The 20,668-nt window shown below is 40.9% G+C and overlaps 1 protein-coding gene across 9 annotated transcripts in view; it reads left to right on the forward strand.

Moving 5' to 3' along the window:
• FAT3 (FAT atypical cadherin 3) overlaps positions 1-20,668 on the forward strand; it is a 564,342-nt gene that overhangs the window by 129,592 nt on the left and 414,082 nt on the right. For all 9 annotated transcript variants that reach the window (XR_015749710.1, XM_087966122.1, XM_087966121.1 and 6 more), the window contains exon 2: positions 9,391-12,699. Coding sequence is in view for 8 of the 9 variants with exons in the window: in XM_087966122.1 (XP_087822248.1) it covers positions 9,408-12,699 (3,292 nt within the window). In the remaining variant the exon portion in view is untranslated. The remainder of the gene's footprint in view (positions 1-9,390; positions 12,700-20,668) is intronic.

Consider the following 20,668-nt stretch of genomic DNA (forward strand, 5'->3'; position numbering starts at 1 on the left):
AAATTCTTTGTTATATTCATTACTGCAGAGAGTAACAAGAGAAAGAGCATTTTAACTTCATCAATTAACATGTACAATTTGCTTTAAATTGAGAGCAGGCTTCAACTGTGGAAGTGTTGCCATTGGTTGGAAGAATCCACATGTCCTGATTAACGTTACTGGATCGACGTTGATGCAGTCAGTGTTGGTTATTTTTCAAAGTCTTGGCTTCGACCTCTATTTGTTGCTTATTTGTTTTTAACAAGTTAAACATTTGTAATTAGGTGAAATAACATGCAAACTAGATTGGAAAATGGCTGTTCAGAAGCTTCTGAGAAATATTTGCTGTTTTAATTTTTTTAATTCATCCTTTGTGCTCATTTGTAATATCTTTCGTTACGGCTTAATGAGGTATGAAAATTAAGCCATTATTGCTTGAACATCATATATGAAGTGTCACCCAGACTTTTACTCATATTTGAAAGCTCAGGTAGAGAATTGAAGACCCAGATCTTAGGTAAGCTAGCCATCTTACTAATAGAAAATTTATCATTAAAGCTGAAAACCAGCAACTGTGAATACTAAGACAGTCCCCAGGTTTGAGTCTTACGTTTTTTTTTCTGACACTTTTGTAGAAGAGCAGGCAGAGGTGGGGGCAGAGTTAAGCATGTCATCAGCATGGAGTCCTTATGCTGCCACAAATGGTGCCAGTCCAACCTTTCTTGAATTCCGTCTACTATTATCAGGTGCCAGTTTAGTATTGAACTTTAGTTGACTAGATTTTTGTTTACAGACTTTAACAATAAACTTTCCGAACTGCAATTTAATGTATGGGCCTGATCCTATGCACCCAACAACTTTGCACTGCAGGGCCTGAGAGCTGACAATTTTGCAATAAGTGGGATGGTTGATATCTGGGCATTACAGTATCACTGTAATGACCTTCTCTAGTCTGACTTTCTTTGCATTTACCTTGGATTCTTCTACTATACTGGTTTATGGTTAAGCATTAAATGTGTACCAAACCATTACCATTGAGCAAAGTTTTTCCTCTAATTGGCTGTAGATCTCAGGGTTTTTAGAGAGGATTGTTTTTGAGCTCGGTTTGGAAATAAGATCAATTAGTGATCACTGAACTACTTTCATTCCTTACGACTTTGATACTTTTCCTTAGCAATTGGGCCGAAGCATAATTTTCTGCCTTGGCTTCTGAATTCAGAGGCTGAGGTCAGACATCCCGCTAATATGTGCTTGTTTTTGCTTAGCACAATGGATGGACTGTGAAACCTGATCTATGGATGAACATTAGCTATAAACCTAGCTCTCTCTGGGCACAATGAGAATATATCTGCTGAACAAAACTCTGCATTGGTGACAGGAAGGGCATCCGGCCATTAAAACATTCTGCTAGCTCCATTCAGTTGCTCAGACTCCACCCCACAAGGGATTATGGGGTTGTTAACAGAAGATGATGATGATGATTAGCTGTAAACCTAGCCACCGTAGAATATTCATGAAACGGTAAGGAAAGATATTAAAGAAACAGAGTAGAAGAGAGGCTTCTAGAATCCTAGATATCTCCAGATGTTCTTACAAAATTATAATTTTGTGACAATTATATTTATTCAATAGATGATTTCTAAACCCTAATATTTGAAAATTGAAAGATGAAAAAATTGACACACCCTAATTACTGTCTGTACACAAACACACACACACACACTCAGTCTGTGTGTTTTTGGGTGCATACATACAGTATATCCAGCATACATAGCATATACATGTGTGTGTCTGTGTGTGCATTGCATTTTTTTAATGCGTAGAAAGTCTTGTGTTTCCTTTTATCCATACAGCACAAGTAATATAACACTCAGTTCATTTACTAAAATAAAGTCTATGGCTCAGAGACACACAAACCACAGATAATACTTTCATAAATTCCTGGAACAGGTGCAAAATGGAGCAGTGCCTTTATTGAAATTCTGTTCATTTGAGTTTTGGGATGCTGAGATCTGTTTCAAGCTCTCTCTCTCTCTCTTTCTCTCTCTCTTTTTTCTTTTAAAAAAATGACATATAGAACTGCATTGTGCCCACAGCATTTATTCATTTCAGGCAGAAGAAGACCTTTGTAAGGAGTCAGTGACACTTGGTGGAGGCGTAATATGACCAACTTCATATTTTCTTTTTAAAAAAGGCAAGTGTTTCTGTTTCAGTGACAAATATAGCTTCCCAGTAGGAACTACATATTTGAAGATGACAAGGCTCAAGATGCTGCAAAAAGGAGATATATATGGTTGGTGCATCTCTTTTTGTTGAAGTCCATTGGATGTTCTCAAACTTGCTATTTGCCCAAATGGCCATCCTTGCCATCATATTATTTTTTGATTGCTGTTATTATGTATTTATGAGTATATAAGCCACTTCAGTCAATGTTACTTTACTTTGGCACTGATTATAGAGAAGATGAGAGGAGGCCGGCTTCATTAGTATTTACATGTCCAGAGAGCAGCGCCTTCCACCACAGCCAACACTGCCTACTAACTAGAAGGCAATGGCCGGTGACCTCGTGGTTGTCCAAAACAGAGGTGACAAGATGCCATCAACAAAGATATGCAAGCCGTGGGCCTGCTCCCTGGAGACGCAACTGACCATGCAAAGTGGCGTTCCATGATCTGGAAAGTGGACCCATCACTTGCAGGAATGAATACGTGAGGAGGAGGAAGAGAAAGAGAAAGAAGTAGCAGCAGTAGTAGTCAATGCTACTTTCAGAAGCACACAAAACAACACTTTGAGCCAATGTAATGCCATACTACAAGCAAACTCTGCCCACAGCCTGGAGTTCGATCCTGATGGGGCTCAAGGTTGACTCAACCTTCCATCTTTCTGAGGTCCATAAAATGATGGCCCATATTGTTGGGGGGTAATATGCTGACATTATAAACTGCCTAGAGAGTTCTGTAAAGCAGAGGTCCCCAAACCCATGGACCTTGGATTGGTACCGCACAAGGCCACGCCAGTCAGTGAAGCTTCATCTACTCATGCATGGGATTTAGGTACCCCGCAAAACCACTCTCCCTCCGGTCCCTGATGCCCAAAAGGTTGGGGATCACTGCTGTAAAACACTGTGGGGTGGTATATAAGTGCTATTGCTGTTGTTATATGACAACCTGCAATAAAATTATAATTATTGCAATTAATATTCCTGGCACTGGAGCTATAATGTATTCAAGTCCCAAAGGTCTTCTGGAATAAGCTAGTTTTTTGAGTTTCAGAAAGACCAGGACCTACTGAGCTACGGTGGTGCAGTGGTTAGAGTTTAGCACTGCAGGCTACTTCTGCTGGCTGCCTGTAATTTGGCAGTTCAAATCTCACCAGTCTCAAGGTTGACTGACTCAGCCTTCCATCCTTCCAAGGTCAGTAAAATGAGGACCCAAATTGTTGGGGGCAATAGGCTGACTCTGTAAAAACCGCTTAGAGAGGGCTGTAAAACACCGTGAAGCGGTATGTTAGTCCAGGTGCTATGGCTATTGCTTTGAGGGGGAAGCAAGTTCTCCCAGAGAAAGGAGAAACATGGACACGTTAATTGTGTGCAAAACTCATTTCTTTTTGTGGATCGGTATTTTTATTCCAGAATATCCCAATTCATCTGTTCCCTCAGTGGTTTTCTGGAAGTAAATCTTCCAGAAAAGGAAGTGATTTATGGAAAGTTACCAAGCCCCCAATGAAAAATCCGATCAGTGCATTCCAGAAGAAAACCAGACAATTCCTAGAAACACCATAATGCTTTTCCTCTGGAATGGTAAGTTTTGCAAATACTGCTCAATAAGCTTTTGCCCAAGTTTCTAGAGCACTGAATAAAATAAGATGTGCATGTGGTTATATAATCCTGAAATGTAATACAGGTAGTCCTCAACTTATAACTGGTGGCTTAGTGACCATTCAAAATTACGACAGACAACCTCAGGAATTTTAAGACCCATTTCTGATGGTTCCCCTCCCTTGTCATCCACAGTCCTGTGACTCAGTGGTGGTATTCTACTGGTTCAACCTGGTTTGGGCGAACCGGGAGTAAAAAAAACAGCTACTGTTTCGGCTGAACGTTTTCGGTTCAATGTGTGGAGTGTGAAGGATGTGTGTTTGTGTTTATTTTCATGGTCATGATGTGCACTGAAGGTGGTGTTTGATTTCATTGTACGAGGTGCAATGACAATGTAGTAAACCAAACTAAACTTTCTTTTATGCATTGACATGGGAAATTTCATTTATTTATTTAAATTCTACTTTTATTTTATTTTTATAAGTAACTCAAGACAGCGAACTTTCCTAATATTCTTTCTTCCTTCTGTTTTCCGTACAATCCTGCGAGGTGGGCTGGGCTGAGGGAGTGACTAGCTCAAAGTCACCTAGTCAGCTTTCAAAATGGAATTACAACTCAACAGGCTCCCAGCTTCTAGCCTGGTGCCTTAACCGCTAGAACAAACTAGCTTGAGCCACGATACGTGGTAGGAAATAGTCATGATACCTGAACCATACCCTATTTGTTGAGATACGTTTTCAAAGAGGTAGCAAACTCGTAAATATCTTTATGATATGCGTGATGAAGCCAATTGCAGATGTGATAGAAAATATATACTTTTGGGGGGGAAGGAAATGGTGACTTATACCTGTGTTAGGACGTTTTATAAGATTAGTGCCTAGACATGCGGAATTAAGAACATCAACGATCCTTCTCTATTCTGTGGGGCCTTCATCTTCCTTTGAGTTTTTTTAATGCTATAACAGTGGGGCAGGATTTAAAATTCTACAGATTTTCTATTCTCTGGCTAAACTTTGTAGGACAGTAAAGCTAAGTTCCCAGGTGTTCTGCTTTAAATTATTGATGGTGAGAGCCTGGCCTCAGAAGTTAAAAGGCCACTTTGAGAATGTTAATGAGTGTAGAATGAGTGCCTTGGAATCCTAATGGCGAAATAATAAGGTTTTCTGCAAAGACAGATACTCAATATATTCACCCCAACTCATGGGGATATCTACATACTTTAGGAATCTTGTTGAACGTTTTTGTTGTTGTTGTTCGGTTGCTAAGTCACCGCCGACTCCTGTGATTCTATGGACCACAACGTGCCAGTTCCTCCCCACATCCTCCGCTGTCTCTCGGAGTTAGCTCAAACCCATGTTCACAGTGTCAGTGATACCATCTGATTACCTCATCCTCTGCCGTCCCCATCTCCTTTTGCTTTCAACCTTTCCCAACGTCTAGGGCCGTAATGGCGAACCTATGGCACGTGTGCCAGAGGTGGCATGCAGAGCCCTCTCTGTGGGCACATGAGCCACTGCCTCAGCTCAGCTGTGCTGTGCATGCGCCCGTGCCTGTGCATGCACCCGTGCCACCGACCAGCTGGTCTTTGGGTCTCTGCTGTGTATGGGTGGGGCGCCGGGTGCATGTGCAGGGGACATGTGTGCATGCACGAGGGGGCACATGTGCAGAGCCACAAGCGCATGCACGGGTGGGGTGCATGCATAGGAAGCAGAGCGCATGCATGGGGAATGTGCATGCATGCATGGGGAACATGCACTTATTGCATTTTGGGGGTGCACGCACACATGCGTGCTTTGGGCATTCAGTGCCGAAAAGGTTCGCCATCCCTGTTGTAAGGTCTTTTCCAGTGAGTTCCCCCCTTCTCATTTGTTGCAAGTAAGAGTTGTTAAAACTATTTTTCTAAGAATAAGCTTTTATAGTTAATGAAGACTGTCTTGCCCAGTAGGACTTGATCTGAGTAGCAGTTACCCTCTCCGAATTGTAGGCTGCCATTTGGTCTCCAAATTCTTCCACCTCTCAGGTTGTGCTCATAAAACTTGGTGGCAACAAAGCAGCCATTTTTGCTAGCCCCGCTTCCCCCCTTTTTACTTAGCAAATTGAGGCTTAAAATAATTTTGCAGCATACATTTTCTCTGTTAACCTTGCTACACTCCAGAATTAAACAAGGAGCTGAAAATGCCACCGCTGCCCACTGTATTGGCATTGCTACATAGACAGAATCACAAATACAAACTTTGGGAAGAAATGCAGTGGTAAGAAAACATGAGTTTAAAGAAGGAAAAAGGAAGAGAACATAAGAAAGAACGTTAAGTGGCTCCACCGTAATTCTCATTTGTTTAAGAAGAAGGGTATGAAAATATTGTCAACTTCCAATGTTTTGGTATTATAGCTCAGGGGCCTCCAAACTGTGGGCTGCAACCCGTTACCAGTCCATGGCCTGTTTGTAACTGGGCCATGTGAGTGGTTGGCTGGTCACTTGCCAGCCAGTGTCACTTGCGTGAGCGTCGCAGAGGCACATGGTGCCACTCACACAAGTGTTGCGGACACTCGGGGCTCCATTCACATGAGGGTGGTGAGTGCTCGGGGCCTCACACAAGCATTGTGGGTGCTCAGGGTGCTACTCAGGCAAGTGTTGTGGGGCTCACAGCCCCACTTGCACAAGCGCTCAGGGCCTCACATGGGCATTCACGGCCCAACTTGTGTACATCGGTACTCTCAGCCCCAGTTGTACAAGGAATATGCCTGCCCCTCCCACAAAACCATCCCTTCTTTCCTCCCCTCCCCCCGCTCCAGGCCACCAAACTGGAAAGGTTGGGGATCTCTGTTATAGCCTGTGCCAGTCAAACAGAGTTTGAAGTTTTATTTTTGATGTCTTTTTCTTGACCAGGCCTATTTTGAAGGTCATATTTCCCATGGAGGTTTTTAAAAGATATGCTGTGAAGGAAGCCGTGACTCAATGATTCAGAAACCAATAGTTGGCCAATGAAGTGAAAACCTTAATTTCCCTGTTTAGGGAAGGAGAGATGCAATGGAATCAGATGGATGCCTGGAGAGCCTCCTAAAATTGTAGACAGTTCTCCTGTATCTGAAAGAATATGCATGAGTCTATTACATTTAAATTACATTTTTTGAAGTTTGCATTGATTTGAGCCATTCACGTAACGATGCCATTATGTAAAGAATGCTAATTCAACCTTTGTGACAATTTGCATTGCTTGGGTATGCAGCATGCTTACGTGTCACTTGCAAATGATGCAAATGGCTGTAAATAACATCATTTATGGCATTTGCGCTATGACGGGTCTACACAAGTGAGATAAGCCACCAAAAGTGACATCATTTGCAATGTAACGGACAGGCAAACAGAATCCCCCTAAAAAGAACCGGCCTGTACTGTACAAATTTAGACTTCCTGGTGCATGATTTGGTAAACTCTTGGTCTGCTACAAAAAATAATTTAAAAAGAGGGGGGGGGGGAAGCAGAGAAAGGGACCCATTTCTTTGATACATGTTGCTTCTCAAGCCATTACACACTAATTGAGACAATCGATCGATTTTGGACAGGAAGGTCCATTTCAGCTTCTGAAAACTGGCTGGTGTTTACTACGTACTACGTGTCCAACTGCTTCTTGATTTCTTTCCTCTTTTGTCTCTGTGCATTTCTCGTAACTGTTGGTCCAGTTGCATGCCACTGCTCTGCCAAGACACAGCAGAAAATCCTGCATTTCATCAATATGGTAATGAGGTATTTGTCTTGAGCTCAGGAAATTTGCATTTACAAGGTGAATGACAGAGTTTACTTAATTCTCTGGGAGTGTTAGTAAGTAGCTATTGTCGGGTAATCGCTACATATAATTAAAAGTCACCTTGACTAGTTCCATTTTTCAGTTGATGTGGGGCTGCTCGGAACAAATCTTCTTTCTCTCCTCATTACCCCTCCTGCTTCTGTAAGCCAATCACTGCAGTTCTGTGCAGTTTTCCTTCTTAGGTGTGTCCAAACCACACACAAGTAATCACACACTTAATCTTCCACTGGAAACCATCACATTCGTTTGAGTTCTTTGTTTCCAAAGGGAGGCATATTTACTGAGTGAATTTGGTTCATTTTCACTCAGTCCTTTTATGGCTCTATTTACCTCTAATCTCATTAAATATCCTATCAGCTAAGCAGGAAAACACAAAGCTGACTCACGTTACATCCAGGAATCCAAGTTGACCAGTTTGCAAGCCAAGAATTCAGAGTTGGGGAGGGGAGGAGAAGGAGAAGGCTATCCAAGAACAGTGTTTAATCTTAAAGTTGTTTTTAAGATTTAGATTATCTTGTGGAATGTTGTGCTAATGTTTGGCTGGTTCCTGATTTATTTTTTTTCTTCCCCTGCTTTGAACTCGCTTTTCCCCCTAGGAAAGGTTGTTCCTACAGCAGATGATCAACCACAATGGTGTTAATAGTAATTTGGTAATAATTGGAAGGCTATCGTATTGTGAAATTTCATTTTCCCAATTCATATCGTTACAAACTTCAGGAAAGGTTGTGGCAAAACAAACAAAAACAAATAGATTTATAGGACATTGTAAAGGTAAGGAATTGTAAGCCACTCAGAGTAATGGAGTGAGATGGGTGACTATACGAGTAAATGAATGAATGAATGAATAGAAAGAGAGAAAGGAAGGAAGGAAGAAAGGAAAGAAAGAAAGAAAGAGAAAGAAAGAAATATATTTTCAGCAATTTTCCTTGGGCATATCTAATGTGTGAGCTTATTCTGATACTAGGGTGTTTACTGGGCTCTAGCATGTGGCATGCATGTATTTATGATGGATTCTTAACTAGTGGCTATACGCTGAAGGATGCACCTGAAAAGCACAATGTTGCAATATGTACATTTACCATATTTTGTATGTTTACAGATGTACACCTGTATAGGGTGTGTGTGTGTTTAATTTATAAGGTTTCAATTATTCAGTGGGGATGCCACATGGCTCCAACTGCCTCTGAAAGCTGCACTGAGGGTTTTAACTTGAGGTGAACTTGAAGTTCCTAATAGAAATTTTATTTATAACGGGGTGCTTTAAAGGTTGCATTTGGTGCATAATGTATTGGTTGGTCAAATTCTTAGAGACCTTTCTAATATTATCCATTTTATACCATTAGCAGGCAACCAATAGCTTTTTAATACTGCTCTAGAACTTGGTGAAATGCTAAAACAGATTACTGATTATAGCTTATCAGTTGTATTTGTCCACCTATAAGGCATTCTCATGTATTTTTACCACTGGTCTGAGGCTATAAAACACATTGATTCTTTTCTTTATCCATCCATCCATCCATCCATCCATCCATCCATCCATCCATCCATCCACTTTTTAATAACTGCCTAACTCTTATGTATGACTGGTCTGTTTAGAAACAATTGTAATTTGAGAATTGTAAAACTCCTTTCTGGCTAATGGGTAACTTTCAGCTTGGTAGTTATAGATTATTAGAATTTGGTGGACAATTTGAAAAGACAGACTGATTCCATGTCTACGTGTATATGTATGACATACACCACTGTGTTTCTTGCTAATCAGTGTCATCTTTTTGTTTATTTTTAAAGGATGAAGGAATGATGTGATGGAGAAGAAGATGGGCCACTGGTCATATCCTTTGGCGCCTGCTTCCGGCCTTGTCTTCCTGCTTGTGCAGCTTTTGGGTAACATCTGTCATGGCCTTCAAGGGAGTTTACCACTGGGCTTCCACTTCACACATTCCCTTTACAACACCACGGTGTATGAAAACTCAGCGGCACGGACTTACTTGAACAGCCAAAGCAGAATGGGCATCGCGATGGCTGACTTCTCTTGGGACATCAAATATAGGATTGTGTCTGGCGATGATGAAGGTTTCTTCAAAGCAGAGGAAGTGGCAATAGCTGATTTTTGTTTCCTTAGGATAAGAACTAAAGGGGGGAATTCCGCCATACTCAATCGAGAAATCCAGGACAATTATTTATTGGTAATAAAAGGTTCTGTCCGGGGAGAAGACTTGGAAGCTTGGACAAAAGTGAACATACAGGTGTTGGACATGAATGATTTACGACCTTTATTTTCACCCACCACCTATTCTGTAACGATACCTGAAAGCACACCTTTGAGGACTAGTATCGCGCAGGTCACCGCAACAGATGCTGATATTGGTTCGAATGGCGAATTCTATTATTACTTTAAAAATAAAGTTGATCTGTTCTCAGTCCATCCCACCAGCGGGGTTATCTCCTTAAGCGGCAGGCTAAACTATGACGAGAAGAACCGCTATGACCTTGAAGTTCTGGCTGTGGACCGAGGGATGAAGCTGTATGGCAACAACGGAGTAAGCAGCACTGCCAAACTTTACATTCATATTGAACGTATAAATGAGCATGCTCCAACTATTAATGTTGTGACGCATGCCCCCTTCCCTTTGGATAAGGAGTCTACATATGCTGTAGTTAACATTGATGATCTAGATGAAGGTGCCAACGGTGAAATTGAATCCCTTTCTATCGTTGCTGGAGATCCCTTGGAGTACTTTCAGTTGGTCAAGGAGGGGAGATGGTTGAACGAGTACAAAATCAAAGAAAAAAAGGCCTTTGATTGGGACACTTTCCCATATGGTTACAATCTCACTTTGCAAGCCAAAGACAAGGGGTCTCCTCAAAAGTTCTCAGCTATGAAACTGGTCCATATTGCCAGCCCTAAGAAGGAGAACAATCCGGTCAAATTTGAAAAGGAAACCTACGATGTTGCGATCAGCGAATTCTCTCCTCCTGGAGTAGTTGTTGCCATTGTTAAATTAACCCCAGAAACCCAGGGAGAAGAATACAAATTAACTCTCAGCGAAGATGCACAATATTTTAAGATAAATCCCAAAACAGGGCTGCTTACCACAGCGCTTCTTTTAAAAATTGTGGACAAGGAATTGTACGACTTGGAAGTCACAAATAAAGAAGGGGACTTAAAAGCACATGTGGCTGTGAGGATTGAAGATGCCAACGATCATATTCCAGAGTTCACCCAGCCTTTGTACAGCACCTATATCAATGAAAGCATTCCCGTGGGAACTGATATCCTAACAATTTCTGCCTTTGACAAAGATCGTGGGGAAAATGGCTACATCACGTACAGCATCGCTAGTTTAAATTCCCTCCCCTTTTCCATCAACCAGTTTACTGGGGTTATTAGCACGTCCGAAGAACTGGATTTTGAGTCCTCCCCAGAGAGTTACCGCTTTATTGTGAGGGCTTCGGATTGGGGGTCCCCTTACCGCCACGAAAGTGAGGTAAATGTCACTATCGTCATAGGCAACGTGAACGACAACAAGCCGCTCTTTGAGAAGGTGGCTTGTCAAGGAGTCATCTCGTCAGATTTTCCTGTTGGTGGGCACATCACAGCTGTCTCTGCTATAGACATCGATGAGCTGGAGCTGGTGAAATACAAAATTATTTCAGGTAACGAATTGGGTTTTTTTTATCTGAATCCAGACTCGGGAGTTCTACAGCTTAAAAAGTCTCTTGGTGGTGCTGGAATGAAGGCCAGTAATTTTGGACTTCGGATCACGGCAACCGATGGGGAATATTTTGCAGACTCTATGTTTGTCAATATTTCAGTAGTTCATGGAAAGGTCTCTTCCAAAACATTTAGCTGCAGAGAGACCAGGGTTGCTCAGAGGTTGGCAGAGAAGCTGCTGAAAAAGGCCAAGGCCAATGTCAAACTTAATTCAGAAGATGGCTTTCTTGATTTTTATTCTGTGAACAGGCAGGCCCCACATTTTGATAAATCCTTTCCCTCGGACCTGTCAGTCAGAGAAGATCTCCCTGTTGGTGCTACCATACATCGAATCAAGGCCTACGATGCTGATTCTGGCTTTAACGGGAAGGTCCTGTACACCATATCAGCTGGTAACACTGACAGCTGTTTCAACCTTGAAATGGAGACGGGTCTGCTGAAGGTCCTTATGGCTCTGGATCGCGAGAAGACAGAACTGTATCTTCTTAATATTACCATCTACGACCTGGGGAACCCCCAGAAAGCCGCATGGAGATTACTTACCATCACCGTTGAAGATGCTAACGATAACAAACCAGTATTTTTGCAGGAAAGTTACACTGTTAATATTTTGGAAAGTACAAGTATCGGTGTGGAAATTATCCAAGTAGAGGCCAGGGACCGAGATCTGGGAATAAATGGAGAAGTGGTTTACTCTATCTTGACAGACACACGGCAATTTGTAATCAATAGCTCCACGGGGATCGTTTACGTGGGCGATCATTTGGACAGAGAAGCCAAGGCAAATTTTACATTAAAGATAGAAGCAAGAGACAGAGCAGAGAATGGGCACCAGCAGTTTTCTGTGGTTCCCTTAAAGGTTTTTTTGGACGACGTCAATGATTGCGCTCCGGTTTTTATCCCACCCAGCTATAGTGTGAAAGTCTTGGAAGATTTACCTGTTGGTACTGTCATCGCTTGGCTTGAAACCCAAGATCCAGATCTTGGTCTTGGGGGACAAGTGCGTTACTCTTTGGTGAATGATTACAATGGAAGATTTGAAATCGACAAGTCTAGCGGTGCTATCCGGCTCAGCAAAGAACTCGATTACGAGAAGCAGCAGTTCTACAATTTGACCGTACGAGCCAAGGATAAGGGGCGCCCCGTTTCCTTATCCTCAGTGTCCTTTGTGGAAATCGAAGTGGTGGATGTGAATGAAAATCTCTACACACCTTATTTTTCTGACTTTGTGGTCATTGGCTCCGTGAAGGAAAACTCCCGCATCGGCACAAGTGTTTTGCAAGTCAATGCAAGGGATGACGACACCGGCAGGGATGGCGAGATCCAGTATTCCATCCGTGACGGCAGTGGACTTGGACGTTTCAACATAGATGAAGAAACGGGTAGGTGGATCCTCCTTCTCTGTCTGCAATGCATATCTCCCACTTGGGTGGGGGGTTGGGCTAGATGACCTACAAGATCCCTTCCAACTCTGATTATCTGTTATTATTATTATCTGTTATCTAAGGGTGCTCCATCAGAGCCAAGAGTTCTGACCGCCCTGCATAATGACTGAAGTGGCATTGTCACCCTTAATTGGGAGTTAATAAAAGAGACCCTTGATATGACCGAATTGGAAATATCTCTAAGGGACAACTATAAATAGTCCTTGACTTACAACCACAGTCGAGCCCAAATTTTCTGTTGCTAAGCGAGATATTTGTTAAGGGAGATTTGCCCCATTTTACGATCTTTCTTGGCACAGTTGTTAATGAATGACTGCAGTTATTAAGTTAGGAACACGGTTGTTAAATGAATTGGCTTCCCTATTGACCTTCCTTGTCAGAAGGTCGGAGAAAAGGATCACATGATACCAGGACAACTGTACATACATAAGTACATGTCAGTTGCCAAGAGTCTGAATTTTTGTCACCTAACCGTGTGGATGGTGTAACAGTCTTAAGTGTGAAAAATTGTCCTAAGTCACTTTTTCAGTGCTGTTATAACATTGAACAGTCACTAAACGAATGATTATAAGTCAAGGACTATGAAGTGGCATTGTCACCCTTAAATTGGCAGATAATACAGGGGCCCCTCGATATGAGCAGAACAGGGGGTTGGACTAGAAGACCTCCAAGGTCCCTTCCAGCTCTACTCTGATTAATGGATTGATGACTGAATTGGAAATATCTCTAGGGGGCTAGTATATGTTTGAATATAGATTGCATGTATGGAACCATTGCATAGATGCATATTTGCAAACATGTCTCTCTTTTTGGGTTATATCACGCAAGCTAGGTGTTGGTTGATGGAAGCATCAGTTAAGTTTTCTGACCACATATATTTTCCAATCGTAACGGCAGTGATTGACTGTTCAGTTACATCTGCCCCAGTAGAGCCACAAAATTGCAAGCGTCCCCTTTGCTATTGCTCTGCTGGGAGTAGGAAGCAAATGGTGCCTCTGTGTGTGACTTCATTACTACGGGGTGTTATGGGATCACAACTGTAAATTATGCCGCCCAGCCTGTTAGACCGTCTGTACACTCTTGACCCCATCAGAAACATGAATTCTGATACAGCAAAATTAGAAGTGCAAAGTGGATTGTCAGATTGTCAGATGGATGGAGAAAAGATGATTACCTTGGTGGGCGCATTGTTCTTTATTATGTTACTGGAGGGCATTTTTTTTAAAATAACCAATAAAATATACAGGATGGGAATATGGTAATTCAGAGTCGGCACTGATTAATCTAGAATTAAGTGTAGAAACAAGCTAGGCGTATGAACTTTATGCTTGTTTCAGGGTGTGTTTTTTTTAATGCAAAAGACTATTAAACATTCTCATTTTCCAGAGGGGATTAAGGGTCTGAAGGCTTTCAGATATTTAAATTACGGCTGTTCCCCACTGCCATTACTGAACATTATCCAAATCAGGAAAGGGAAAAGCAGAATATGCATCCGTACGATAAAATCGCAGCTAAACAAGCTGGTTGTTAAGTATCTAATAGGTGGTGACATTAATGGAGTAGCTGTAACATTAGATTAAGTGAGGAAATGAGAAGTCATTACTTTGCATTTCGAAGAAATTTCATTAAGGGCTAGCTTTGCATTAAGCTCTGCCCTAAGTCTAGAAGAGAACAGAGGGCACAGATTCATTATATCTCTTTGCTCTTACTGTCTTCTTTGATGCCAAAGAAATGATTGAAAGCTTTTAAAAGCAGGAAGACTTTCCACATGTCGGTTCTCACTGGGAAGTTCAGTTATGTCTCTTGGGAACTGGGAAGATTCACAGGCCCACACTTTCCCCAGACCCCAAGAAGAAAAGCATTTCTAGTGTTGTGATTTTCAGCTACAAAAAGGCAAGGTTTGGATTGTGATGCTTTGTCTATAATTTTGACATTCCCACTTCTGACCAATATCCATCTTCACAACTACTAGAATCTTACTGATTAGCTTTTAGGAGTGATCTGATATTGTGGAACTCTACCATCCTTTATGTTTTATGGAGATTCTCAGTTGTCCAGGTCAGGGTTGTTCCAAAAGTGCTTTTGTCTTTTCTTTCAAAAGACAGCTGGACATTTTGCTAGAAGACGTTTCCCTTCTTCAGTTCTGACTGAATGGCGGAGAATGGAAGGATTTATATTCCTTGCAGTCATCTGGTTGTTAGTACTCTTTTTGGGAGCACTGCTTTACAAATTTTGGGAAATCATCGACCTCCGAGATAAAATGTGTTCATTTTACATATTTTGATTAGATGGATTAGAAAACAGGGCGATAAAGGTGCTGGTTGGCTAAAGTTTTCAGGATATTTCACAATATAGACTTATGCACAGCCGAGTATATTTGCCTGCAAGGGAAGGAGGTGTCTAACAATCATGATGCCTTGTAACTTCTCGACAAAATACAATGGAACAATGAAAATGGTACCACATGAAGTGTATAAATTTACCTTCGCTTTGAGAACAGCAAGGCAGATGACTATGAAAAACAGGTAGAAAATTTGCTTAGGTCCTATAAAGCACTTGGTGCAAAAATGTCACTGAAAATTCACTTCTTACCCTGGCATTTAGACCCTTTAAACTGTGGGGCAGTGAGGGATGAGCATGGGGAGAGATTCCACCAGGATATTACAGGCATGGAATAAAGATACTAAGGGAAATGGGAGTCCGTCCATGCTTGCCGATTTCTTCTGGAATCTTCCCCAGGGACGATCCTATTGCAGTTCACAAGAGAAAAGCCAAAAAGCGCAGTTTAGATACTGAATAAAGATGAAATCTTGTCATTTAATCTGATGTTAGAGCGCATCAGTTTTTCCTGCAAAAAGCATGAAAATGTTAAATGAAAAACCAATCAATGAATGGAAAGTTATGGTATTGGTATCGATACAAAGGTGAATTTATAACGATTGGTATGACACCATTCTCATTGCTATATCACATTTGGCAAAAAAAAGTTATGGAGCGTAAACACACATCCCACTTGTCATTTTGAATTATTGAATTATGCAGTTTTGACCTGAAGCTGTATCTTGGAAACTGGAGCCAATTAATACTCAGGACTTATTTTTTCTTCATTAGTGACCCAATTCTGGTAAAATTAAGGTACTTTCATTTCAGAGGCTTTCTCCATGTAGACCAGTGGAGTCATTGAGTGCTAACAACCAGATGAGAGCAAGGAATATAAATCGTTCCGTTCTCCACGTTCATTCAGAATTAAAGAAGCTTCTTGGATCAGCAGCAAAACATCTAGCAAAATAAGTAAGTCCAGTTGCCTTTGAGTCTAGCATCTTTCATCCTTTGTGGTTGTGTTAAGAAATCTACATAGCCAAAACATTCAGCCACATTTTAATGTCCTATCCTTTTCTACAGCCATTAGGCAAGCTGATATCTCAGGTTATATATAGCCTCTAAACTGATGGGTTTTGGCAAGGAGGAAGTTGCTGAATTCTTATTATGTTTTTCATGGAGAACTATTTTAAAGCAACATGGAACAAACATTAAAATCAGGAATTACACTATTAGAAAAGGTCCTGTGTTTCTTAACACAGGGGTTAATATGGCTTAGAACGTATTTCTTAAATAGAGAAGTAGATTATGAGGTCAGAATGGTTGGTGGTGGAGATGCATTTGGTTCTCTGAAGGGCTATAATTTTTCTCTTTGGCTGGAAAGTACAAGAAGTCTCTGTTTGGGCCATCTCAATTTTCTCAAACATGAGAAAGTATCTGTTTTGGCCATCTCAATCCGACACTAGCATTCAAAGCTGATTATGAAAGCCAGACAGTTGTACATACTCTGGGGTTTGGTTTATTTAAATAAAGCGTTAAAAACATATAAATCTTCTTTGAGAGCTTGAATTCTGTAACGGCAGCAGTTTGAAACTGCACCATCCAAGAATTTAGCTTTGGGATGATGAAAACCTTTCAAAGGCTTCTGCTTTTGAAACCCAGCAATGGTTAGAATGGAAATGTACATGTCATATTGAGAACGCTTTCAAGAAGTGTTTACATTTTCATAATGCAGTACAGGTGGTCCTTGACTTACGACAAGTTCACATGCATGGGGGAGCGGGGCACATGCGCAGCGGACATGCTCGCATTGTATTTGGGGGATGTGCATGCGTGCTTTGGCCACTCGGTTTAGCCAATACTGCCCTATACTATTTCTGACAAGTGGTTGTCCAATCTCTTCTTAAAAACCTCAACTTCTGAAGGCAATGCTTCTGATGGTTTTACGCTCAGGGAATTTCTCCATATTTTTAGGTACAAAACAAGCAGACTTGAAAATTTCGGTGATTGTATCCAATTTCAAAAAGTCCTTTTTTAAAAAAAATTATTTATTCAAAGTTTCAAAAAATTTAAAAAAGAGAAACATGTTCTCACATTTTACAGCGATATCACAGCAGTGTACATATCCTTTAATAACAATTAAGTTCATTTACCAGAAATATATCTATAGCTAATTTACTAATTTCTTACTTGTTATACTGCTGTTGAAGTGCAATACTTATCTATCTACATCACTTTACATATATACACATAGGTCATATATCACATTCTTCTTTGCGATTTCATTGGTCATTTTTACAAAACGTTTTACTCCACTTCTTTTTTAGCCAGTTATACCATATATTCCATATTGTAAAATATTCTTCTTCTTCCGTTTTTTAATAACACAGTCTAATCATTTCTGCACGTTGATATATCTTATTAATCACCGCTAGATCTGTGGGTGTCATGGTCAGTTTCCAGTTTCGAGCTACAGAGATTCTTGCAGCGGTTATAATGTGTAGTATTAGGTGTTGGTGTTTCTTACCCCATGACGGTTCTAACATACCTAACAGAAAGATTTCTGGTTTGAATTTGATCTTTTGTTTTGTTAACTCCTCTAACCATGTAAAAGTTCTATTAACCTTTCTATGGAGTTGATTTCCTGGTCTGGTCCATATTTAAGTGGAGTTGACATCAGTCTTACAAGTGAATACCCTTTCCCATTTCATGTTTTAATGAAGAGGGTCTCAGATAGGAGATAGCTTTACATAAAATAGGAAATAGGATTGGAGATTAAACAGGATTGCATTAGAACAGGGGTGTCAAACTCGATTTCATTGAGGGCCGCATCAGGGTTGTGTTGGATTTCGGGGTGCTGAGGTGGGCGTGGCTAGCTCAACATACCTACCTGTCAATGAATACTTCAGCTTCAACCATAACAACACAAGAGCAAACAATAGATACAAACTCAAGGTTAATCGCACCAAACTTGATTGCAGGAAATACGACTTCAGCAACAGAGGGGTCAATGTCTGGAATACTCTACCTGACTCTGTGGTTTCTGCCCCAAACCCCAAAAACTTTAACCTTAGACTGTCTACTATTGACCTCACCCCTTTCCTAAGAGGTCTGTAGGGGGTGTGCATAAGCGCACCAACGTGCCTACCGTCCCTGTCCTATTGTTTCTTTTTTTATTTTTTTATTTTTCTGATATGTATCCATGTATTCATAACTATGCTTTTACTTATACCTATTATCTTGTAAGCAATTGACAAAAATAAAAAAAAAAAATTAAATAAATAAATAAATTAATTAATAAATAAATAAACAAACAAACAAACAAACAAACAAACAAACAAACAAACAAACAAACATAACTTGTGTCGGGGGCGCCTGTGGTGACCCAAGCGCTCTGCCAGCAAAAACGGGCTCCCGAGCTCCATTTTCGGCTGTGAGGCCTCCTGCAACCCTCTGCCAGAAAAAACTGCACTCGGGAGGGCTGCCCATGGCCCTCCCCAGATCCGTTTTCACTGGCAGAGGCACTGCAGGCTGGTCCTTCATTGTTTCCAGGGTGGCCCTGCAAGTCAGATCTAAGCACCCTGCAGGCCTCATCTGGGCGCCAGGCCTTGAGTTTGACACCCGTCCATTAGAGCAGTGTTACTCATCTCTGGCAAGTTTTAAGATGTGTGGACTTCAACTCCCAGAACACCCCTGCCAGCATGCATTCTGGGAGTTGAAGTCCACACATCTTAAAAGTTGCCAAGGTTGAGAAACGCTGCATTACAAAATATTTCTTCAAGTACAATCCTGCCCATTTACTGATTATCAACCAGAGATGCCTTTTTTCTCATTTGTCGCCCATCCAACATCTGTAACTCAGTGTTTAGACTCAACAATTCTCAAGTTTACTCTCGTGACACTTTCTGATAGCTCAAAATAAAATCCTGGAGAAACATTGTCCCTTGGTTCTAAACTACAGGACTCATAGTTTTGACAAGGTTTCCGGGGCATTTGTTTGAAGACTGAAATTTTTAAAAAATCCATCTTGGAAAAGTTGGTTTTGAAACGTTTTGTGTATTACCTAGGATTCTGGACAATGTTTCCTTCAGGTGAGGTACCGCCTACGTTTTCACACATTACTTGAGCAAATTGAGAGTGGATTCTGGAATATATCTACCACTCCAGTAATTGCACATTCATTCCAAGAGAAGATGTAACTGCGCTTAATGGTCAGAAATGATGGGAGAACCTCTTTTAAGATAGTGGCAGATTGAAAACCCAATTGGGCAACAAATCAGCTGTAAAAGTCACTGGCTCGGATTAATTGTTAAGAAGAGAGATCTATGTGTTTTATGTGTGGCTCTGTGAAACTCTTTAGAACTGACCTTGACTCTGGCATGTTTATAAGATTCCTGGAAACTTGTGCAGCTAAGCAAAAATGGGAAGAGGAAATAAATAAATAAAAAAAGGAAAAGCAATCTTTTACCGTTCTTGCTATTAAAGACCAAGGGCTGCAATAATCATTTCTGTTAAACATATTAGCCCATAATGAGGACTGCTTTAATATGCTGGTTGCATAAAGCCATACAATATTTTGTATTGGCAGGTGTGTATGCACCCATCCATCTTAATCCTGTCACATGTTATATCATTCTTCTGAAGCCTGCTATCATCCAGATAGGAAGTCAACTGTCATAATCTCTACAGCTGTTTGGAAATAATGGTTTTCCCTCTCAATCCTTGTGAAGCGCTAAATGTTCAGAAAATTGCCAGGGCCACTTACTTAAGCATATGTTCCCTTTCCTTTTTTTTCATCCTTAAGAATCTAGCAGTTTAGTTTTTTGGCACATAGGTTAAATGATTATAGCTGGGTGATCTTTCTGACTCCCCCCTTCTATTGTTAAAGACTTTTGAAAAATAACTTTGTCCCCATAGTTTTAAATTCCAAATTGACTCTTCATATTATCACTTGAACTAGTTTTGTGCCATCTTGATTTTAATAATGACAATTCTTAGTAAAAACCAGCTGGTGAAGAATATTTTTCACTAGAAATCTAAGTCCCAAGGAGTTAAGGGAGAGTGTTTTTCCCCCCCAAAAGTCATTGCCAGATTTTCTGTTATTTTGGTAGTCCTCGACTAACAACAGTTCATTTAATGACCACTCACAGTTACAATGGCAGTGAAAAAAGTGACCGTTTTCACACTTGCAGCCTTTGTGGCAGGGCTGTCAAACTCACGTCATCACGTGACATGTCGTGACTTTTTTCCCCTTCGCTAAATGGGGCGTGGGCGTGGTCAGCACGTGACGTATCCGGCCCGTGGGCCTTGAGTTTGACACCCCTGCTTTATGGCATCCCCATGGTCACATGATCAAAATTCAGATGCTTGGCAAGTGGTTCATATTCAGGATGGTTGCAGTATCCCAGGGTTGTGTGATAGCCTTTTATGACCTTCTGACAAGTAATGGGGGAGCCAGATTCACTTAACAACCATGTTACTAAGTTAACACTGTAGTTTTATTTTACTACATTCATTTATCATTAAGTGTTGTACCTTATGATTCTTGACTCTTGACGAATGTATCTTTTCTTTTATGTACACTGAG

This window comes from Notechis scutatus, chromosome 5, assembly GCF_049901735.1.
Source record: "Notechis scutatus isolate UNSWTSFEM ecotype Mainland chromosome 5, rNotScu1.2, whole genome shotgun sequence".
NCBI lineage: Eukaryota > Metazoa > Chordata > Lepidosauria > Squamata > Elapidae > Notechis > Notechis scutatus.